The sequence below is a fragment of the Dermacentor silvarum genome, chromosome 6, assembly GCF_013339745.2.
Source record: "Dermacentor silvarum isolate Dsil-2018 chromosome 6, BIME_Dsil_1.4, whole genome shotgun sequence".
NCBI lineage: Eukaryota > Metazoa > Arthropoda > Arachnida > Ixodida > Ixodidae > Dermacentor > Dermacentor silvarum.
The window spans coordinates 73263836-73288772 of NC_051159.1; the positions used below are offsets into that span (position 1 = coordinate 73263836).

General features: G+C 48.3%; 1 protein-coding gene across 2 annotated transcripts in view; it reads right to left on the bottom strand.

Annotated features, from left to right (window-relative positions):
- Positions 1–24361, bottom strand: part of LOC119455580 (atrial natriuretic peptide receptor 1) — a 302037-nt gene extending 277676 nt beyond the window's left edge. The window contains exons 1-2 of one of the 2 annotated variants that reach the window (XM_037716981.2): positions 24326–24361; positions 10421–10822 (exon numbers count right to left, since the gene is read on the bottom strand). In XM_037716981.2, coding sequence (XP_037572909.1) covers positions 10421–10514 — 94 coding nt within the window. In that variant the 5' untranslated portion in view covers positions 10515–10822; positions 24326–24361. The remainder of the gene's footprint in view (positions 1–10420; positions 10823–24325) is intronic. The other variant, XM_037716982.2, reaches the window with a different exon arrangement.
- Between the last annotated feature and the right edge of the window lie 576 nt (positions 24362–24937).

The following is a 24937-nucleotide window of genomic DNA, read 5'->3' on the forward strand; positions in this document are numbered from 1 at the left end:
CGAGACAAAATGAAAGCAAGGCTAAGTGCAAGTTACCTTAAATATACGTACTCCATAAATACCCATATAAACGCGTGCTTTTAATATAGGTATACGATAATAAGCTTTGATTCGAAAACCAGTGTTGGCAAAATAACAAAAACATTAAACGAAAATTCTGTCCTTAAGTATGCGCCGATAAAGGACGCCAAATAAGAGAACAGAGAAAAAGAAACACTGGACCACAGCCATGAATAGGATTATGCGTTTTCAGATAAAACCGAACAACAGCGACAGAGTTTCGACGAATTTGTTCTGCGAAAATTGGTGTTAACGGGAAAAGATCCGAGTGTGAGGACAATGTGGCTGATAGAAAATGAAGCCCGCGAGCCATTACGCTCAAGAATTATGCAAATCTCAAGCTTCATCGGACGGAAATGCGAGAGGTTTAGCATATATAGGTGTGCAAGCATTAAAAACTGGAATCGGAAAATCGGACATTGGCATTTCTTATAGCGATTGAGAGCACGAAAAAAGTAAAGGATTTTTTTTTTGTCAAGGCTGGTACTGAAGGCCTCATTCGTTTTGCGAGTCCAGCGCTAGTAAAACTGTCAAGCGTACAGCACTTACGTCATCGCTGAATAGCAGTACCTGTACTGCGCACATTAAAGTACGTATGAACTTTGCTTCGTGCGGTGAATGTAAACCACGATCGCCTGTGCGTCCTGTGCCTGATAAACAGTGACACAAAAATCGCGATTTGCGTTCATTGTTTCCTAGGGCATTGGTTACCGACTAAAAAAAAGCAACGTACAGTGGTTGCAGGTTCTGCAATAGATATCGCTGGAGATCCACTACACAATTATGCAAACTATCAGTTAAAAACGCCAGCCTCTCTTTTAGTGCGCTGAATAGACACCGATAAACGACCTTCAGGTTTCATATGAAAAAAATTACATAAAAATAAAGCTAAGAACAAGTATGGCAATGAAAAGTAATGAAAGGGTGCTGCTTTACCCTAGATACCCCGCGAGGTAGCTTCAAAAGGTAAACATAGATATGTAGATATGAATGTGATAATGTTTTATTTTCAAAGCCAACAACTCTTGACTTTACGTCAGACATCGTATCGGGAGGAAACAGAAGTGTCCCTGGGTTTTTTGTTTTTTGTTTTATTTTTCAACGTACACTGTAGTATCAGTGCATAGACGTTTTTGCATTCGGCTCCCCCATCTCTGTTTGTGACCACAGCGACCGAGATTCGATCGCCCGACCGCGTGCTCAGTCAGACATTTTTTTTTTTTTTTTTTTTTTTTGCCAGCGATCTCGCTTAGAGGATGAAAGGCTTCCCACAGAACCATCGTGAGTAGATTAAGCGACGACGCATCCAGCGAACGCGGCATCTCCAGACCAGGGCCCCGCGCGCCGTCGGCGAGGGAGAAAGAAAACATAACAGTGCGATAGAGGGCAGAATGTACAGAGATAAAGGTCAAAAGGCACAGAACAGCTCAGCCGCTCCTTTCAAATAGCCCTTATCGGGCACCTCCAACCCTTCGTTGCCCACACGCGCGGATCTTTAAGGTGCATTTTCAAGCGTGCAACGGTGCGGGGTAACCAAGTTAGTTCCCTTTTCCTGGCACTATGCTTTATACGGCAATCAGCGCGTTGCTGAGCGTAACCGGTATAGATAAAAAGAAAGCGCAGTTTTGCCCTAAGGCGAAGCATTGAAAGTGATAGCAAGTTTAAGCGTTTCCTCGAGCTCCTCCTCACGCGTTGTTCTAACGATACGCGGAGGCGACATGGCGCCACGCAGCTCGCAAGACGAGCGCTGCTGCACCGCGGGAACTGCGCCCTGGCTACAGTGTACTAGAAGAGTTGCCCTGGCAGACACCAGGCGGCTCACAGCGCTGGCACAATGAGGAACGCTGGCAGCGGCGCTGCAGGAGTCGCGCCTCAATTAATGGTGTGCGAGATGAGAGAGAGAGAGAGAGAGTAAACTTTAATGTGAAAAGGCAAAAAAAAAGAAGGAAGATGTGGGTGGAGCCCCTAGTCCAGGGCCCCACTGGCTTGAACAGCTCGCTGGGCTTGGTCCAGGAGAGCCAGCTGACTGTCCTGTGCGAGATGAGACCGACGGGAAAACCATCGGCGTTTGTCAGCGCTTAATGAAAGGCTTAGATCGATTGAGCTTGGTGTGTAATATATCAATTCCGCTCAGACCAGTGTATGCGCAACGGTGCGTTATGCGCGCAGATCTTCAGCAGGAACGCTAGCGTGCGCGTCAGCAACGCTCGTGCCAGCAACGGAAGTGTTCCGGCAAAGCCGACCAGCTCCGCCAGAGCCCACCAATCGGCAGAGCATGATGGTGCGTCCACTTGGCGTTGTCGTTTTATTGCGATAGCAATTGTATGAACACTTCAGGCACATTCATGCCATCGCCATGACATTCTGTAAAAAGTCCAAGGGCGATAATATCGTCGCCCCACGCCGTATGCTGTATGTGTGAGGGAAAGCGTGCGAGGGTGAGCCGGCGATCGCGGCTCAATCTCGCGCACGCAAGAGAGGGAAGCGGGAAGGAAGCGCACCCTCTTCCAGTCGCGCGCAACGCTCCGGAGGGAGAGCAGGTGTGGAAAAGGGGTTCTACTCCGCACGGCCTGAGCGACCGAGCGCGCCGGCAGGGCCGCAAGGCTCCGGGGGGAGGGCTGGGAAGGGGGAGGGGGCGTTCTAAGCCGCGCGCGCGCCGCCCGGACGGCTGTATCTTGAAAGCCACCGGCGGCGGGGGCAGAGTCCTTCCTCCCTGCGCTGTATTTTCGCGGATTAGTTCACGTTGATACGAGCGGCAGCACGAAGGTAAATTTGCTCGCTGCTGCAGCCGCGCTTACTCCCTCCAGCGTTTTCACAGCGAGTTTCCGCGGTCATGGAGTGAGATTTGTTCATGTTTGCTTGTGGGCGTGTCACACCATGCTTGTTCATTTAGTTAGTATGCCTATGTTTCCAAGTTTATACGGTCGATAAAACTATTATCTTTACTCGGTATCGCTGTCCACTAATTTGCTGTCGCAATCGATGCTTTGCCTTTCGGGCGAAACTGCAACTTTTTTTTTTTGCATGGCAAACGCACTGCGCGTCTCCGGAGGCCTATAGGCTAATTTCGCATGCCACGACTGGAAAGAAAAAAAATCGCTGCTGCCGCTTGCGTCGCACAGCGATTTTTGTTGAAGCTTTCACATGCGTCGGTGACGGTGCGATTTTCCTCAGGGTGGCGTAGAAGGTTTGTCACCCTGCTCGAAATCATTCGCGCCTCTATTGTCAAAATAAAGCAACGCCAATAGAAATGACATTTTTGCATTTCGTTTATTTATTTAAAAATAGCGTAAGTAGCATGCCTTGTGGTATTTTAAAAATACTAGTACCCTTACGATTACTTAGTCCGTGACTGGAGAGATGTTGGCGCAACACGTTGTAAAGTAGACGCCGTTAGAAAAGCCCCTCATCTGATGGCTTTTGCCGACGCCTCACCCAAAATCATGCAGATAGCTGCGACTCCGCGGCTAACTTGACAGAACACGGTAGCGGGGAGGTACGACGGTCACGGCGGGAAATCGCTGTGTTGCTGTGTGAAAATCGCGCTATCTGATGCAGCCTAAAACCTGTAGTCACAGACCACGCAGGCATCGTCGGTACCAGGTGTACCAGGAAAGCACATCCGCGCCGGCCGACGGCGCAAGCGCGCCTAGAGTATCCGTATATTGCTGTCGCTACATGAAAAAAAGTCGTAGCTTCTCAGCGAAATCTGAAATCCCGCAACCGGATCCACATAATTTAAGTAAACTCTGCTTCGCTTCCTACTGGGTTTTTTTTATTTTTTTTCGCGGTGCGTACAGCATGCCGAAATTATGGCTGTGTGCCACACATCCCGAGCAACAGGCCTAAGATATGTTAGATTTAAGATGACCTTTGTAGCACAAAAACTCGAAAATAAAAGATAACAGTGAGAGGCGAGAGGAGAGGAAAGGAATGTCCCTCTCGCCTCTCACTGTTATCATTTATTTTCGAGTTTTTGCGCTACAAAGGTCATGTTAAGTAAACACCAACTCGACCAAGAAGTTATTCTGAAGTATATGTTAGATTCCATATGTCATGTGCAAATTATTATTTAGTAAATTGCGGCCATTGTTCACACATGAAACTTAGAAGTATGAAACACCACGAGTTCTTTGCAATGTGCTGAATTCGTGACAAAATATTTTGATCTGCCATTGGTGTCATTTCCCCGCCTTTCCACGCTGCAAGCCTCTTCCTGTGCAGATCAAGATACCTTAAGTCTCTTAGTTCAAAAATTAAAATTGGGCAAGAGAACATCAGGCACGAATAGAGGACATTTTATTAAATTTATCGGCGTTTCTGCTGGAATTCAAATTATATCCTAAATTGTCTGAAACTGTCACACGCACTGCGTTTGACCTTTGACATGTTACCTACGTACGGCCACGTTCGTGACATCAGGTAGAAGCTGCGTAATAAATTGTGATGCTTTGTACAACTTCATTTTTTTTTCTTACTGTTGCATGATGTCACGGTACGATTAGAGGCATCAATTTTGTCATTATACCCATGACTATAGAAACTATATGCTTATGGTTGTGTGCTAACTCTGATTATTTATTCCGCATTTATGGGAGAAAGAACACGTCGACATATCCAAGCTCAGTTCACATTTAACAAATGTCAATTGCCTTTTTTTTTTCCTTCTACTCAAGAGTTCACAGCAGAGGTTAACCAGTGGTTCCCTTGGAGATAACCTTTAGGGATGATAATGCTTTGAAGGCCTCGCTGACGATATTTACAAGGCAGCATTATTCCTACAGGACAACTCCCATTATTACATTTACCTATACTTTCAAACACTCCTTTCTTTCCCACAAACAATGCCTGATGGCACACCCACGGCATATTAACTGCAAATTACTTTGCTCTCTCGAGCAGCTTTGCAGCAGCTGGGAATTCCTTCCTTCTGGTTTTCGTTGTTGCCCATTGTTGCATTTTGCATAAAATGTACGTTAGCCACTATAGCGCGGCACACTTAAGCAACTTCAACAATGTGGTTTTTATTTAGCTGTTTCAATGTTTAGCAACACAAACTTTATTAATGCGTATGAGCATCTAAAAGTGTACAGAAATTCTACGGCATCATTGTAATCTGTCCGCTATTGAAATTCCCTTCTGTTTGGGCCCAAAATAACCTGCAATATCAATGTCTATCCACCTAATACTGATGTTATGGCACGCGCAAATTGCACGTGCCAAAACATCAGCAAGTAGTCAGGCCAGCTTCATATGGAAGACATAAATATTTCTTTCATATGTAAGCTACAGGCGCGCGAATATTCGAAACTTTCTAATAAGGAATTTTATTAGAGTCGGTCTTCGAATCAAATATTCGCTATTTTTAAGTGCCAGTAGTTCTCGCATAGTTTTCGAATATTTTATAGCCTCAACTGCGCGCCATCAAACATAAAACTGGAGCGAAAGTGCGATAAATTTCATCCCGGTGGTCGCCATAAAACACGAGGAGTTACGCAGTGGAACACGTTTCACCTCGCTCAGGGAGTTCCGGCTAAACTGCTATCCATCGTACTCAACGAAGAGTCCTGAGCATTCGAACAAACTGCTTATTTGTTCCTAGTGTTCCATTCGTTCCTTGACTAAACAACGCTCCATAACGTACAGTGTAACGACAGAAGCTTGCTAATGTAAATATACGAAGATATTTACATCGTCGCATTTCAATTGTTGAAAGGGCTGCTCAATATTGAAAACTATTATAAAGTTGCTCGACATTCGACTAGATCCTCTTCCAGAATTATTGAATTCCTATTCGATTCTGTCTCGAAAATTACTATTCACACGCCGCTGAACACGTCAGTAAAACTAGCAGAAACGACTTAGAGAAAAAAAATGCCATTAAACAGCTCACCTCTCAACCTGCCGTCAAATCTGTCAACAGCGAAAGGATGAAACACTGAATTAGTGTTTAAAATGTTTATCTCGTATTTTTCCTTTTTTGAAGCGAGAATGTGTAGCCCTCACAACTCTAGCTTTATCAATTCTCTTTTCTAACTTTCATTTCGATGAGAAAAAATTCACCGACGGTTACTTTACTCCTTAATGCGAAATTTGCGATATATTGGCTGGCGCGGGCAACCTATCCCGTACGGCACGTTGCAAACGGAGCGAAGTGTGGCACAACTGCCTCACTAATTGGGAGATCGCGAGAGGCAGCGCGTGGGTGACGCGCGGGCGCGATTCACAGCAGCCGCCGCAGAAATACCTCCCAGATGACGCGTGCTACTCTGGTGCCATCTCCTAGCCATCGTCGCCGCAGTACGCCTCTTGCACGGCACTACGCTTTTCTTCTCACGCTTTCGCCATACCTTCCGCCTCTTTCCGCCTCATGCTTCCAATGCACCCTCCTCTTCCGCTTTCCTTCTCGCACTATCTTCGCTCTCGCCGCTTTCTTACAGCGGAGCTGTTGAAGCTCTTGGTTGCACCGCGTAGTGCGAACAAAAACTGCTCCTGGCAATGACGTCACCGCGCGTTGCCTAGCACCACCTCGCGGAGCGGCGTGTGCTTCGCCTCCTCTCCGTGCCGCGCACATGCTGCCTCGACATGGGATGTTAAGAAGAGGGAAGGAAAGCATGCGCGCGGCGCGCGCTATGCTCGGGAGAGAGAAACAGAAAATGAGAGCGAGAGAAAGAAATTGTTGCAGCACCAACGAGGCAATGCGCAGAGCTGCTGCCAACGCCGTCCGCGCTTCCTCGTTTCCCCGCGTTCGCGCGCGGTGTCCGTGACTGCAGCAGGTGCCTCTGGCGGCGGCTCGGCAGGTTTCGACCAGCCACGCCCCTGCAAGTGTGAAGACACAGCTTGGCCGTGACGTCACCGGGGATATAAAGCTCGGAGCCGCCGCGACGGCGGCAGAACTATCGTTGACTCTGTGGCGAGTACATGTAGCCTTGACTTGGGACGACCAAAGAAGATCCGGACACCCGAAGTAGTCGCTCATCTTGATGCGCGTCGCGCGGCCAAGCGAGTATCTGCGCGTCGGCGGCGAGCCGATTCGGAATACCGTGCTTAGCAGCACTTAGCATTTCCTAGCAAAACTTAGGCAAGCCTAGTAAAACCTGGAAGAAGCTATGTCGATCACCAGCTCCATTGTTTACTCCAGCCCTGCACCACTAGTGCAAGCTGCCCGCGTTTTTCCTCCCCCGCTGCGCATCGCGTTCGCTCTTTCATCCGCTGCGCTCGTTCGCTTGGTTACGCCGAAGCCGACGCTCGCCGCAGAAACGGGCGCTTAAGAGCTGCGCTCTAAAATGCTTCATCTGCTTTCTCGTCTTCGTGATGCTGCGTTCTGCTGCTTTTCGCTGTGTCACCACCGCATTAACTGACCAATTTCTATACTTTCTTTAGCGGACCAACGTGAGAGCAATATTCGAATGTATAATTGAAATCATTGTATATATATATATATATATATATATATATATATATAAAGCTTGCTACGTGTGCGCGAGCAGTGGACTGGTGGTTCTCGTCCACAGATTTACATGGATACTATATACGTTGCCAGGACATGCGTGACCACCGCGCCACCGACCACTGAAAGGGTCGCCGCGCTGAGTGTTGCTATCGACGGATATTTTCTGTCTTGCTTCGGCAGCTCGTGCGAAGGGCCCGTTAACGTTTTGCTGTAGTTTTTATTGCGATAGCAATTATATGGACACTCAAAAGCAGATTTCTGCCGTCGGCGTCGCCGTCGCCGTCGCCGTCGCCGTGAGGTTCCGTATGACGTCATTTGGAGATGAAATCGTCGCCGCGCGCCGAACGCTGTATGTGCGAGTGAAAGGACGCGAGGGGCGCGTCTTTCACGGGGAGTGAACGCGCGGCGGAGAACAAACGCGCGTTCTGCGCTATGCTCGCTTAAGGGCTGCAGAAGTAGGCGTCTCTTTTCTCCTTTACAATCACCATATATGTAGAGCAAACGCGCCTTCTTCAGACGTGCGAGAGGCCGTGGGGGAGGGGGAGGGAAGGGAGGCGACGTTTAGCTGCGGCACCAAGTGCCTATTTATATCAGAGGCTCCAGCAACAATCACCAACGCCGCACGCATTTTGAGCTAACGCGGGCAAAACGCCGATGGCGTCGACAGCAGTTCTGCGTGTTGTTGCTACCAAAGCCGCTCACCTTACTTCGTATGACATTGCTGTGTTGCTATCGCATTCATTGCTTCGCCCTTAGGGCGAAACTGTGACATTTTTTTTCTATTTTTGCGTCTTTATTAACTTTCTGGTGAAATCTAACGATAAGCGTTACGCCGCTCTTATACCCTTATACTCTTATACCCTTAGCTACAGCTCTGCAGTTTGGAAAATGCGCAAAATGACGCGTCACCAGCTGATGTCGCAAGTTTAGCCGGGCTCTAGCCCTCCGTTGCTTTCGAAACTGAACTGAATAATAGACGTACGTAGAGCGCTACATGTTTCATTCACTGTCATTTTTATTGTTTTTGTTCACTCGTTAATTTAAAATGCGTTTATGCAAGCGATTAAAAAAAACGAGTAGTAAAGTCTGCGGCGCATGATTGCTATTTCGATATCACGCATTGGGGCCGAGATTAGCAAGAGACCTCTCGAAAACTCTCACGGCGCTAATAGTTTTCCGAATGCGCGTAAACACAGCGAGAAAATAAAGTTATGATAATTGTTAGCGATGAAATTAATATTTTAATGAAGCAGCAGCTGCGTTGGCATGCTGCACGTGACTGCTCTCGCAAACTATTTTACAAGTGTTAAAGGCGGAAAACTAGGCAGCGTGATGGAAGGAGGGAATTTTCAAGCATAGGATGGTGTCAGCTGACGCAAGACAGGAGTGATTGGACATCGATGGGAGAGACCTTCGCCTGCAGAAGACATAATATAAGATGATGATGATGATGGTGATGACGACGACAATGAAGACGACGTGAAATCAACCAAATATGTGGCTGGTATAGTTGACGTGACGCACGTTACCACAAGGACACAACAATGCACCTGTAGGCATTTTCCCCTGCCAAGGAGATGTCTCTGAGCACTTAGATGCTTGGTGGCTAGCGATGCTGTATTCGGTGGGAGCGCCACGTGCGGAAGAGTGATTGTTTGAACATTATTAAATTTCAAGATAAGGTAAAATACGGTAATTCGGCACGCCATGTTCGTTACTGGAGGCCTCAGCAATTAGGTGCGGATTTGCTCTTACTCCTTTTTTTTTTTTAGCAAACGTAGTGGATCCGCTACTCTCGTGCTTTCTTCACAGATTTAAAACATAACACACTATACAATCGTGTGTTCCGAGTCAAGACTACAGCGCAACGGTGACTTCCTGGGTGAGCGAGCTTCGGTGTTAGACGAAGTGGGTGTAGTTTCGTGCAGTATACGTTATACGTGAACAGGAAAGGAATCGACGGCACTGGGTCAGGAAGCGCTACTTATTTTACCATCTTTCTTACGCACCGCAGAAAAGTAATTGCATGTCTACAGTCTTCACAGACACCCGTGCCACGCAAGAAAGTTTCCAACGCACGAATGTGGCGCTCGCTGCTTGAGGGCCATAGTCGTAGCTTCGAACGGCCCGATCAATTGCCTTATCAGGCGACGGGAAGCCGAGAGAGAAAGCCTTGTTCAGGAACAACGAGCTCTACAAAAGCGTGATGGACGTTACACACGCAAAGTTAACTTCGGTGTGTCACGCGATGGTGGCGACGACGACGTGCGGTCACACAGGGTGAATGCACAAAGCGGGAAACGCCGTTAGTTTCCGCACAATCCATGTTATCCGCAGATCTATATACGCCATCGTCAGTGAGGAGAGGAGGTGTTTGTCCCTAAAGATGTCGCATTGTCACACGATCGGCGTGGCCAGAAAGCAGCGAAGTGTCGAGTGAAAGGCTGGCCTTCGCGTGATCGTCATCTGTAAGAAAGCTGGAGTCGCTTCTCCTTAAGATCCCACGGTGAACAGAAAAAAAAAAACGAAGACTGGGCGTTCAACTACAGTGAGGAGCATGCTCTGGCAATGCGATTCCCTCTATTCTTCCGACAGCTACTGCCGTTACATCCGCGAAACTAATTAAATGCAGTTTTGGAAAAAATTGTGCTGTGATGATGGCTTAGCAGACGTGCCCTGAAGCATTTACTTAGCGGAATATATGTAAGCATTTGTAGCCAAATTCGGCGAGACGAGGGAAAGAAAACACCTTCCCATCGGGGCACCTACTCAAGTATCAGATGACTGAACTACACCCGCGCCATGTGAATTAAAACTCTGAAAAAAAAGACCTATGCTACGCACAGGACAAAGCCAGCATCGCTGTCAGCGAGCCAGTGCATGTACCACGGTGCAAGACTGACTCACCGTCCGTCTCCGGAGCGTCCCGCCGCATCAACTCGCGACACGTGGCACAATCGAAACTGCAAGTCCGTGCTTCCCGCGCCGCCGTCTGGGCCATCACGTGACGCTTGGAGTGTCAGCAGAAGCGAAAGGTATCAGCAGAAGCGAAAGCGAATTGGGCGTCAGCTGGGAGAAGCACCTCAGGCAACCCGACGAGCCGCGAGACCCGCGGCGATCAGCTGACCGGCGCTGGGTCGCATGGCCCCCGGAGTTGCGGCGGCGGCAGCGCGGCCGGCTCGGCGCCGACTACCGGGTCCGTGTGCAGCTGGCGCTCGACTCCGTGAGCCCAGCTTGCGTGCCGCTCGGCCGTGGGCACATGCGCACTGGCCGGGCCCGCCGCCGCACACCGGGCCGCCGCCACCGTACCTACGGTGGGACACACACGCCAATCGATGAGGCCCCTCGCGCTCTGGCTCTGCGGGATCTCCCCCCCCCCCCCCCCCCGCCACCACCACCGCCGCCCTAGGCTGTGCGGCGTGCACACCACCGAAAACGTGCGTGCCTTCCCGGTGATGTTTATTCTCCCGTACCTCTTGCCTTTGCCCACCCACTGACACGCGTAGCTGCGAAATTGTTCGGAGCCCGACGAGGGGAGCTTCTCGTCGTGAGAACGAGCGGGCGTAGTTCTCATCTATAGAGGTGCGTTAGGCGTGCGTACCTTTCAAGCCGAAACAATGTGTAGTCTCGATACAGCGAAATCGCTTTATTGCGAACGCCTAAATGTACGCTGTTCACTGCGACATGCTCATGTATTCAAATGTTCTACTCTTGGGCAAGGAAAAATAGACGAAGAGATAGCCTATTAGGTTTGGATTTCACGTCTGTATTGCTCCGGTTGATGCGTTCCGTAGACTCTCTCTCTCGCTAAATCGATTTACTCTGTAGACATACTTAAACTAAGGTTTTCGCAGCGACAAGTTGGTGACGGGAAACTTCTTTTCTTCGGCAACAGCTAGGGGACTGGCAAAGTGGAAGCTTCTTATGCATACACTTATAACACAGATGAAATTGGCGAGTTTCTGTGCGTTCAGCGTACTTGCGTTGTGTAGTTCAGCACACACAAACAGGGACAACAGAAACACCGAGCAGGAAGGAAAATCCGAAGTTCGTGTCGTCCTTCATGGTCGGTGCTGCTCTTGTACCCGTTAGTATGTGCGGTACACATCGAAAGAATGACGTTATCTACGCAATAAATGACGGACTTTTTCTATAGCAAAAACGAAACAGCGAAATCGCTTTCGCTTGGAACACTTACTTATTGACGCAATTCACATCCACACAAGGATGTCACTCTGTCGTCTCCCACATTAGGGAGCCTTCACACCAGTCTTGTCATTCCACATTTTAACGCCATAGCGTTAAAGGCCCCGTGTCACAGAAAATCCGCCGTTGGTGTCGATCTCAGCGTCGGCGTCCGCGGCCATGAAAATCATCCCGAACCACCTCGACCACGCAGGCCCTCCGCGTGGCGCAGAGGCGCTGGTGAATTAATCGAATTTCTCAATGTATAACACGTCAAAAAATCGTAACGTACGACGTAACCTCAACCTGCAGACGTAATAGCGTCGAATTGTAATTTGAATATACGAGAAAACATAATTCTCTTACTCTCTCTCTCTCTCTCTTACGGCCGAAGCTCAAAACACAAGCCCCTTTTCCAGCATTTCTACCACACATACAGCGGCGCGCCCGCGGTTTGCTCCTTGCAAAAATATCATCCAGATGGCGCTCGCCTCCTCGGCATCCTAGGGAGCCTACATGCAAGCGCCGTTTTAGGGTGGTGACAACCTTTGTAAGGGTACTTGCCGCCGCCAGCTAAATTGACGGATAAAATTTTCCGCCAAATATAGCATGTGGGAATCAAAATGGCGAAAAGGCCCGCCGACAGACCACTTTTCCCGCAACCGTTGGTGCCGAGAAACTAACTCAAATTTTAAAATAAACTTTCGCCTCAGCAGCCAGAGACCCATAGCGTGCCTGAGAGCAGTGCATGGCACGTCTACGTTTTAGTTAAGCAGGCTTTTAAGCACAGTTTTTATTACAGCACACATCGAAAAACACCCTTTATATCGCGTATACAACTGGAAGGCACCGACAATGTTTATTGCAGTTCACATTCTTGGCGTGCGAAAATACTACCACGAGCGCGCCATCGTGCCTTATAACTTGTTGCTTTGTATGCTACGAAAAAAAGTAAGTTTGATGTGTTAAAATAAAAGGAAAAGGCAGCTAGTATATTAAAGATGTATGCAGGTTTCGTGTGCACATTAGTGCAAAACTAAATTAAAGAAATTTAATAGATCGTGTGCCAAAATGGGTACATCAGAGCGTGACAAAAAGAAAGCAGGAATGAGCCGCGTCTTCTAGCGAAATTGGGAATCAAAATGGCTACTCACCAAATTTGGCGGTAAATAGCGCTCAAAATTTCGGAGTTGTCACCACCCTAAAACGGCGCTTGCATGTAGGCTCCCTACGGCATCCTAGGGAGCCTACATGCAAACGGCGCTTGCATGTAGGCTCCCTACGGCATCCTTTACGGCATCCGCATGCGGAGGCGACGTTGGAGAAAAAATTTGAAAGCTGTGGTTGCCGGGAAGCCTGATACGCAGCCAGGGATCTTTGAATGCTATCGCGTTCCACTCTTAAAGGCGAAGCTTAAGCGTCCTCCAAATTTTTGCTTACGAAGATTGTCACGTAAACTACGGTAAATACAAAATCCTTCGCAGACGTACACAAATCACAGAAACCTATATATAATGTCGTCGAAGCTGTATAATGTAGCTCTCAGAACTTTCGGAAGTCCTTGGTGTCTGGTTTCGATTGCCCGGGAATCTACCAAAAAAAACGGAGGACGCTTAAGCTTCGTCTGGAAGAGTGGAACGCGATAGCGTTGTCTGGCCCCGTTCGCATCGCATTTTTCTTCACGAGTAGGCTTCACTGCACCAGTTAACGTGGGAAAGCCAGCTTACACAGACCAAGCTTACACCGATCCCTTAAAATCGGCTTCCCATCTAAGCACAAATGCATTGCTGGGAAGGCATTTTCCAGAGCCAATATAAACCGTCTTATAACAAAATGTGAAGGCCTTAGGACATTTTTTTATCATTTCATTAATTGTTTGCTGTTGCCCCGAGACACGCGCGCGTCCAAAATGCATTAGGCCGGCTAAGTCCCACTTTGACCTGCCGCGTCATCTGGATGGAAGTTAGCCAAGACAACATGCAGGATCTGTAACCCCATACAAAGTTCACACAACATTCCATGTACCAAAAAAGAAAGCACAAAGTAAAATCGGGAGACAAACAAAAGAAGAACACATCCATCTGTCTACTAAACATGCAAGGCGGCAGCCGACTGAAGAAGTAAAGAGTCAAATCAATCAGTTGGATTCCTTGCACAAACCACCCAGAATATCTGTACTGGAGAGGACCAAAACTCTCGCCAAGAACACATGTGGATCAAACTAGAAATAGAAAAAACGCAGAAGGAGAGGGAGAGACTCTTTATTAGAAAAACAAATTTTTGCCGGCGCGTATACAACCACTGGCATGCTACTCTGTATAGGGATGGGGAATTGGATTAAAAGATTCCAGAGGAGAGTGGGAAAAAAAGAGAATAAAAATAAATATGAAATGCACAAGTGGACCCGACACTAATATTTACAGGTAGATAGCGGGTAAATTTAGGCTTAATGGTGAATCTTTAAAACTTTTCGATTAGACCAATTTCTGAAAGGCATTTGAACAATAAATCCAAAACCCGACGCTGTTTTGAAGGGCCTGGTATTGGACCTAAGATGCTGGGCAATGTTAATGGATCGTGGCAAATCATGTCCATTTGTTGCTCAAAAAATTGTCTCTCGTCGCGGTACGCGGGGCATTCTAGTAATATGTGCCCCATTGCCTCTAAGTTGCAACAGTTATCACAGTAGGGGTTAGTGGTACGCCCTATGCGGTACAGATAATTGTTTGTGTACGCCACGTTCAGTCGAAGACGATGGTACAATGTCTCTAAGTCTCGAGGAAGTGGTCGTGGAATTTTCGATCTCATTTCTGGGTCAATATAACGCAGAAAGTTATCTTGGTGATGCGGCAGATTCCAAGAGGCGGTCTTTTTCTTGATAGGCATATTTTTTGCCATGTTTGAGGCGTCGTCTTAGGTAAAAAGCTGTCGCAGTTTCACCCGAAAGGCGAAGCATCAATTGCGATAGCAAATTTGTAGAGAGCTATACGGAGTAATGATAGTAGCTTTATCAGCTGTATAAACTTGGACATGCAGCAGTACCGGCAACACGCAGAACTGTTTTCGACGCCGTCGGCGTTTCGCCCGCGTTCGCACAAAACGCGTGTCGCGTTGGTGACTGTTGCCGGAGCCTCTGGGGCTGGATCGGAGGTTTTCGACGACATAAGAACGGCACACTCGTCGAGCAGCGTCCGAAGTCTTTACCACCTTCTCGCCTCACAACGTTTTTATATAAAAAAGTTGTCGCAGTTTCACCTGAAAGGTGAAGCATCAATTGCGATAGCAAATTTGTAGAGAGATATACGGAGTAATGATATTAGCTTTATCAGCTGTATAAACTTGGACATGCAGCAGCACCGGCAACGCGCCGAACTGTTGTCGACGCCGTCGGCATTTTGCCCGCGTTCGCTCAAAATGCGTGCGGCGTTGGTGACTGTTGCCGGAGCCTCTGATATAAATAGGCACTTGGTGCCGCAGCTAAACGGTCGCCTCCCTTCCCTCCCCCTCCCCCTCCCCCCCCTCCTCGTCCTTTCGCGCGTCGGAAGAAGGCGCGTTTGCTCTACATATATGGTGATTGTATAGGAGGAAAGAGACGCCTACTTCTGCAGGCCTTTAGGGAGCACGGCGCTGAGCGCGTGTTTGTTCTCCGCCGTGGGTTCACTCCCCGTGAATGCGCGCGTCCCTCGTGCCCTTTCACTCGCACATACAGCGCTCGGCGCGCGGCGACGATTTCATCTCCATTGACGTCATACGGACCCTTAAGGGAACACGGCGCAGAACACGCGTTTGTTCTCCGCCGTGGGTTCACTCCCCGTGAATGCGCGCGTCCCTCGCGCCTTTTCACTCGCACATACAGCGTTCGGCGCGCGGCGACGATTTCATCCTCATTGACGTCGTACGGAACCTCACGGTGACGGCGACGGCGACGACGACGACGACGGCAGAAATCTGCTTTGGAGTGTCCATATAATTGCTATCGCAATAAAATATTCTTTTGAAATTGCGGTATTGGAGTCCATTTCGGGCAGCTTCATCCGCTTTTTCATTTCCCGAAATACCAGCATGGCCAGGTATCCACTGGAACTTGATGCAATGCCCAGCAATCTTAGCCTTGTGGTGCATATAAGCAATGTCAAATGCTGAAGGTTGGTTATTACATCGCTTGTGCCTGTTCCACGTACTTTGTAGGGCTGCTTTCGAATCCATGAAAATCACCCATGTCTTTGGCGCCTGCAGCTGTCGAAGTACATACACAAGGGCCTCCTTAATGCTGAAGTAGATGATGGCGCTCGCTCAAGACGAAACGAGAATCGTTGCCCTGTAGAGGGCACAAAAAGTCCGCACGATGAGCGATGTGGAGTTGTTGAGCCATCTGTGAAAATGTGCGTTGCGGTGCGTATTCTTTGTGCATATATTCCAAATGGTATCTGATAAGTCGCTGCTTGAGGCATTTTCCTTTTCGCACTGATTCCAGGGATAAATGAACACGATTTCCAGTGGTGACAGTGTCCATGGTGAAATGTTTCGTGGCATAATTTGTGACGCCTGAGCAGAAATCGAAATAGATATGGTTCCGAACGGCCTGACCAAAGCTAGATGTAGAACGTGTTCTAGAAATATGTCTCAAAAAGTATATAGGTTTTCGTATGAATGACGTGTCGGTGGTGAATCCGAAGTGTCCCCTGCGAAGATAGCACTTCAAGAGGCAGGCATCCAGCTTCTGCTACAGTTCCTGAGCGGGACGCCCCCTTTGGAAGGCCAAGACATACACGAAGGCAGTTGTTCCGTGCTGCCTCAAGTTTTATCTTGCTTGTGGGAGACATTTTGTAGCAGGATCGGGAGGTAATACCGTAGTGTTCCGTCGACGTAGGCCTTATGGAGGAGCACCATTGATCGACAGTTACTGCCCCACTGTGATCCGGCTAAAAACCGAAATACGTGCGACGCCGAGGAAATCTCACTCAGTTTTTTTTTTTTTTTTTCACTTGAGGCGACCATATGAGGTTCCTATCGATCGTCACTCCAAGAAACCTTTGTGTCTTGACGTATGGAAGGGTGCGACCACCCAACACTAGTGGGTACTTTTCCATACGCCTCAGCGTGAAAGCCACAGCAACGCTTTTGTCGGGGGACAATTTCAGACCCCTTGGATTTAGGTAGGCCGATATATTTGCCAGTGCTCTCTGGAGACGCTGTTGGGTCGTACTGCAGGAACGCGCCGCGTTCCAAATGCAGATGTCGTTCGCATACAGTGTTATCCTGACATCCACGGGGCAGGTTTCTTCTCAAATGGATGAGGACTAAATTAAATAATACCGGGCTTAACGCAGCTCCTTGTGGCACTCCCTTCTCGACGGCATAAAGAGCCGTGGGGCAATCCGGGATACACATGAAAAGTTGGCGTCCTTGAAGATAGTCTGCAATCCATGCCTAAAGCCGTCCTCGAAAACTAAGGGTTTCCATAGCGTCAAGTATTGCTTTATGATAGACCGAGTCATATGCTGCCTTAATGTCCAAAAATAATGCAGTAGGTGTGTTTCCACAGACTGATTCCTCTTCAATTGGTGAGACCAAAGCAATGACATTATCAATTGCGCACCCATTTGGCCGGAAGCCATTCATTTACTCCAGGTAAACTTTTGTAGTTTCCAGGAACCAATTTAGTCGTTTGTGAATCATATTTCGAATAGCTTCCTAACGCAACTAAGCAGATATGGGTCTGAAGGAGGCGCAATTTGTTGGCTGCTTCCCTTGCTTCAATATAGGAATAACTTTCGCAAGCTTCCATTGCGGAGGAACCCCCCCCCCCCCCCCCCCATTTGTCCATGAGGTGTTGTAGTACTCCAGAAGACGTAGGCGAGATGTGCAGCATAGATTTGCGAGGACTTCATAACTCACACCGTTATATATCTGTGTGGTATACATGACTACATCATCTGAAGAAGAAGAATGGAATAGAAAAATATATGAATGCATCATTAAGGATATCCAACAAAAATACAGTGTACATCCTGTTTTCATTCTGGGCGACTTCAACTGCGATATAATGGAGCTTGAAGGCAAAGAAAAGGATGCAGTGGGCTTCCGCAGCCTAGTGGAAGAGTGCCACCTATCTATAGAAAACCTGGACCCACTCTGCCAAGGCACTTACACGTGGATACGCCACACTCAAAAATCAGCCACTATGTGTTATACAACGAGGCCACCATGCAACACATTCAAATAAAATCAATGCACATTGACGAAGACAAAGCAGACAGCTGGGGTAGCGACACTAACCGAATTAAAATATTTCTAGGTACCACTACACCTCGCACACAAAACAAAGACAACATGCACATCAAGGCACTGGAAGACGAGAAACAAAGACAAATTAGAAGAGTTTGCATCACAACTACAAGAAAAAATGGAAAACACGAAAACCTATGAAGAGTTCATAGAATAATGCCTACAAATGGCAGACAAAACTCTTGTCAAGACAAAAGGGATGACCCAAACACGACCAACACCATGGTTCGATAAGGAAGTTAAAGAAGAAAGATCAAAACGCAAAACCCTATCCAGACTACACCACCATATAAGTGAAAAGGACACCACTGTGAAAGCCAACGCATGGCAAGCCTACTTAAACCAGAAGCAAAAGGTGGTGGCCTAAACTTGGTGGCCTAAAAAGATGACACCACCTTCAAGAAACAAGAAAGTTCATAATAGAGGAACGAAAGCATTACAGTCAAAGGTTCTGGATGTATATGGACTCCCTACAACCAAAAGAGACCACAACCAAAACAATTGCTATCACACTACCTCTGGACTAGTCTTGACAACACAAGAAGAGATGGAAACATACCTTAATAGCCGTACCAGCGACAACGTACGCAGACGACGCGCTGGCCTACTCCAGCGAAACCATAAAATGCCAGGAGCGCCACCAAGCAGAACTGGGCCGCTGGCTGCTAAGGGGCAGCATGGCTACTGCTAATGCAGCTGTAGGTGGGGAAATGAGCTGGTCCTCGTACGAGGCAAGGTCCAAATTACAATACGCGGGTAGACTCAAATTCATGGTAAACACAAACTACAGTCGCAGAATATACCTGCACCTAAGATATAAAAACATCAAGGCGGCTTGGATGCGGAAATACACGTTCCTAGACACAAAATACAACCAAAATTCCAAGCACCACGAAACTGAGACAGAGTGGCGCAAGGCAGTCATCAAAGAAATCAATGATGCCGAAACAGCAATATGGCACACGGCAGTAGCAAAAAAACAAAGCCTGGCACAATATCACGACCACAAGCCGGAACCGTGCCCATCACCACACTATCACAGTCTTTGAGGTCGTCTGGTTGGTCTGGTTCACTGTTCTCCAGTCGCCTCGGATATCACCAAAGCCAGGATGATCCAATCCACCAGCCAGCCTCTCCTTACTTTACGCGAATCACTTTCTTGATTTATATACATCTCCTATGGCGTTGACAAACGCCTGCCCTGCGTCAACAGGGATCAGGACCATTCATTCACTCACTCACTCACTCACTCACTCACTCACTCACTCACTCACTCACTCACTCACTCACTAGTAACCTACCCGGGCGCGCCGCTGTTGTATGGTAGAAATGCTGGAAAAGGGGTTTATGTTTGAGTTTCCTCGTAACAGAAAGGTGTTTTCTCGTACATTCAAATTACAATCCGACGCGCCATGTCTGTAGGTTGTGGTTAAGTCGTACTTTAAGACTTTTTCAATGGATTTTACTTTGAGAAATTCAATTAGTTCACTAACAGCTTTGCGCCACGCGGAGGGCCTTCGTGGCCGTGGTGGCTTGGCATGATTTTCTCAGCCCCGGGCGCCGATGCCGACACCGACGGAGTATTTTTTGCGACACGGTGCCCTTAACGCTATCGCGTTAAAGCTTTCCAAGCGTTTCGCTATATCCGATGCAATTCCTTCGCTGTACCCGAGTCCTTTCGCCTACTTTGTTACATCCGACGCATATTCCTGTATTCTGCATCGGCTCTGTCGATGCCAGCTGCGTGTTCCGCCGACTTGGTCGTATCCGCTTCGGAGCTGCGATGCGAGTTTTGTTTCAGGCTGTTCCTATTGGAGGTCCATAACCGCCGCCGCCGTCTGGCTGCGCGCTGTCACATACGCCTTGGTCATACGGCCGCTTCGGCGCTGCGATGAGAGTCGCGTTAAAGCCCCTAGAAAAGTTATGTTGGAGGCTGTTAAATGCGTAAGTATTTCCATGCCTACCTAACAAGGAAACCCGTCCGGCCGTCCGTCACGTAAGACGATCACTTTCAAGATAGGGTCCGCAGCAGCGCGCGAATTCACCTCCGTGCTGCCTCTCGCTTCAGTGCGAACTAAGCGGCGAGAACACAGCGCACACGAAGATATATCAGCGCTCGGCGCACTTGATCCCCATCGCAGATCTCTTTCAAGATAGGGCGCGCGCGGCCGCGCCATACGCAGCCGCCTGCCGGAGTGCGGTTGATCAGGGTTGATAAGCGTTCGCATCGAGAGGAGGCAGGCAGCGTCTACCAAACGTGACACTGTTCAATTACGTTACGTACTACAGAACCACTACAGTACGTACTACAGTTGCCACTTCCCGGCAACTGCAGCTTATGCAATCGTAATCTTACTGAGAAATGCTTGCGGCGAACGCTATGCGCGAAGGCGAGCTTTCTGCATCTTTTTTTTTTTTGCTTTTCCCCACACGGCCGACGCCGGCGCTGGATAGATGGATGGATGAGGCTGAACCCTCTAAATCGGGCGGTGGCATACGCCACCTAGCCATGACCATTAACATATTTTGTACTTTGTGGTGGGGGAAATTTCCCCCCCCCCTGCCTTGATTTTAGTCACCAATCAGATAACCTCCGTTTGGTTATTTCTACCCGCTTAAAGTCTATTTTGCCTTCACTGTCCCTAAACCTCAATGGTTTGAAAAAATCGACCCCGTTGCTTTGCACTGTAGGGTTAAGCCATTTACAGAAAAGTATGAGGTGTTCAGCCGTTTCCTCTTCTTCTCCACACGCACCGTACAACATGTCTATACCTTGGTACTTGACTCGGTACATCTTAGTCCGCAATACTCCCGTCCTGGCTTCAAACAACAAAGAGCTTCCCCTAGAATTATCATAGATATTTTCTTTGGCAATTTCTTGCTTGAAAGTTCTGGATGTTCCCAGTGCTGATTTCGTCTCGCCTCCCCGCTGCCTCCTCTCGCCTCCGCGCTGCCACGCGGAGGCGAGCGCCATCTGGTGGTGCTACAAGGAACCCAGCGACCCATGCGGCGCGCGCCTTCCGCTGTGGTTGGTTAAATTTCCTGTTGACGGAGACGAAGAGACAGCGGGATCCTAGTCATATAGCATAGCTTCGCTGTAAAAAAGTTAGTGACGTTTCACTTCGTGAACTCGCGTGATGCGCAAGCGTATGGACGTCGTGAACATGCACAGCGAGCCCCGCGGCGTCGAAGCACAAACGGAAAGGGCGAAAACACGGCCATTCTCTTCTCCACCTCCAGGCGTCTTCCTAATCCGGCGCTCGCTTCCCTCGCGACGACAAACATAATTTCGCCGAATTGACACACGGGGCAGCATCTACGCTTGCGCGTAAAGCTTTCAAGCATTGGAGAGAACTGCAGTTGATTTCGCTTTTTATAAAGGTGTGCCTCAAACGCCACTGGCGCACAATCGGCGTGGCTTCAAAGCTTTAGTTGGCTAGCAAGCGGCACGAGGACAGCGTTTCAGCTGACCAGCGTCAACCAGCAGACAACCAGACAACCAGCGCCCAACCAGACAACGAGCGCCCAGCTGGGTCTGCCTTCCGGCACTAGCGCAACGTGAACGCTCAGTACCGTTCCCGTTGTTCGGCTGTGTGCAAGTTGTTTGGATACGCTGGTCTGAATGGACATGTCGAGAGAAAAAGGTATACGGTGCTTCCCAACTTTCAAAAAGCTATAGACGCATGCGAGTAATTACGCTGTCCATGTAAGCCGGATGCGCACGAAGCCATAGAGTGACGCGACGGGGGCGATCATAACTGTGGCTGCGGCTACGACGGTTTGAGAGTATCGCTGCAGTAAATGTTCACTACCAGGCAGATTGCGCCACTGCTAAGTATAAACTCACTTTTGCGAGCACTAAAATTATTAATAAGGCATCATTGTGTTTGGCGAAGTTTTCTTTTGAAGAGCTGCACACCGTACTAACCCTTTAGGATCATAAACAAGCTTGGATACCTCCTTTTTCCGCAAGTAACCCTTACCAAAAAAGGAGATGCTCATTTGTACGTGCATGCCAGTCCGCGTGAATGCCTCTGCGGTACGTGTCCCTTAGTGCAAAGGCCCTTGGAATACCCATGTGTCTGGGGTATAAACTCGTCTATTACAACTTTATCGCCGCCACCACCTACCACTATCCGTCACTTCACCTATCCACGCCATTTGCACTGGCTTCTACCCCTTCCTTGCTTTGCACAAGCTTTCCTCGCATTGGGCCTTACATCACGGTAAGATAATCGTCTATAATACGCTCAGCCGCACCGCATGTTAGGCGGTGTAAGGAATGCCGGCGCGAGATAAGATAACGAGTTAAGAATGCCTATGCAGGTTCCGTGACATCACGTCAACCTACTTGGACCACCCATGACTGACATTACATTTGCACAGCATGTGACAAGAGCGCGAACGAGATAATAGCCGCTGGGCTGCACGAACTTGCCTATTTGATTGTGATACCGTTATCAAAATTAAATTCTGGAGTTTTACAAGATAAAGCCACAGTATGATTATGAGACATGGCGTAGGGGGACTCTGGATTAACTTTTACCACCTGCTGTTCTTTACCATGCACCCAACGCATGGTACAAGGGTGCGTGGCCGTCGGTCCCACTCGGTCACTGGCACAGAGTACTACAAGAATACGGTCTATTCATAAGCAATGTAGTGGTCTTCAGTGCAACCTGCCGGGCGTCCTTTGTATTTCATGAGTGACTATACCTAATTAGTATCCAACTATTTTTGCTCAATTACTAAATCCCCGTGTTCCACGACAAGCTACGACAAGCGCCGCAGTACAAGGCTGTGAAATAATGTTTGCCACCTGGTTTTCGTTCATCGTAATCATGAGTGTATTTCATGTTCGCTACAACACAAACGCCTCGCCTAGCGATCTTTCAATAACCTTGTCCTGCGTAAACTGAGTCCATCTGCAACGTTCCTGACTTCATCACGCCGTCTAATTACCTACCATCGCCAAGAGCGTTTCCCTTTACTTATCACTATTTGCATTACCCTAATAAACAAGCAGTTGTCTGTCCTACGCTTTGCTGTCCTACGCTTTGCTACCTCCTCAGCCCCGCTCCTTGCTTGCGCATTTGAACTTGCGAGCACATTGCACAAAGACCATCTGAAAGACGCAGGACAAGCGTTTTGTGCGAAATTTGCACTTGTTCGAACCTGCAAGCATGAACGAACTAGTCAAGCAACATTGTCTTTTAGGCCACTTCTTACTCCTAATCTGAACAAGATGATCAGCTAAAATCGTCTGCTCTCTGATTGATACTGCCCCCTTTAGCCCCACAAAGCCCAACGTATCAATTATGATACGCTGAATTTGATGCCTAAAAATTCAAATTTATGTACTAATGACCTAAACTAGAGCCCGTACTAGGGTTCTTGATGCGCTGGAGGAAGCTTACAGTCGTCATACTACAGCAAATAAGTTACAAATAATTACCGTACTAATTAATGTTTACGCAATAACATTTTATTGTTTTCCTTCTAGCAGTGAACATATCTCCATCACCAGAAATAAATGTGAACATGCTGTTTTAATTGTCTTTGATGTGTAATGGTGTTTGGGCTTTGTGGGGTTAAATAAAACGCTGCACCTCCAAATTTTCATTGCATTGCACGTTTCGCGGCCCTTGTTATATTGAGTTTCTTCGTTATCCTTAAACCTGCTAGACCGCGCGCCTGCGTGTGTGTGTGTGTGTGTGTGTGTGTGTGTGTGTGTGTGTGTGTGTGTGTGTGTGTGTGTGTGTGTGTGTGTGTGTGTGTGTGCGCGCTTTTTTTTCAGCGTGAACCTTAAATTAAAGTGTAAAGCGTACATGCTTCGATACATTCCACCATTGTGTAAAGAAGCGAACAGTTTTCATAAGTATGAAGCTGCTCGCCTCGTTAGGGACACGCAAAGCGCTTTTCAAATGGCACAAGTGCACGGTAAACTGACTGGGTACACTGGAACAACTCGGAGGGTATAACCTTAAAACCACCATTGTCAACACATGCGATAACAGACACGCATAATTTTAGTACAAGTTCGACATATCCAGATCTTTCGAAGTCCGCGGGTTAGCGTACGATGTATTTTGCTTCAGAGATGACGATCGGAAATAAACAAGGTGGAGACGTAACTGGTCCAATCGTTTTAGGTAAGTGAACGGCGTCCGGCTGTATAACAAAACCAACGCGCGTTTACACCGTCGCCATCGTCAGTGTGTTCTTAGTGCGGCACCTGCGTTCTCAAGTGGCATGTTTAGGGCGATGCATTAAAAGCGGATAATTCAAGCTGCAAGAAAGCGTGAGGACAGGAGCACTCGACCGCAGAAAGGATGTTACCTTCGTGTACAGCGTAGGCGCAAGGTATGCTCCGGAATGATGAATGAATGAATTATGAGAGTTGATTACGTGCCAGAACCACAATCTGATTATGAGGCACGCCGTAGAGGGGGACTCCGGAAATTTGGACCACCTGGGGTTCTTTAACGTGCACCTAAATCTAAGTACGCGGGTGTTTTCGCATTTCGCCCCCATCGAAATGCGGCCGCCATGGCCGGGATTCGATCCCGCGACCTCGTGCTCAGCAGCCCAACACCATAGCCACTGAGCAACCACGGCGGGTAAGGTATACTCCGGATGAAGGCCGCGGATATGCTTGTTCCTAGTGGTCTCGTATTTTGGGGCTGGGAATACCTGCAGAGTCTTCCCATACCAAACAGCCCGGCACGCAACAATTGTTCGGCATCCCGCGTTCAGTCTTCCACGGCACACATCGACGATGCGTTAGAAGAGCGACGATGGGAAGCCATTTTGAAAACGCACATGCCGCAAGCAATGACGCACTGCCCGGTCTGCTGCCGCGAACTGCGCGAACGGCCAGCGCATATAGTAGGTGGCGGCGAAATCTTTCTGCGGGGCCTGAAAGTTATCTATAGGATCTGCAGAGGCGAG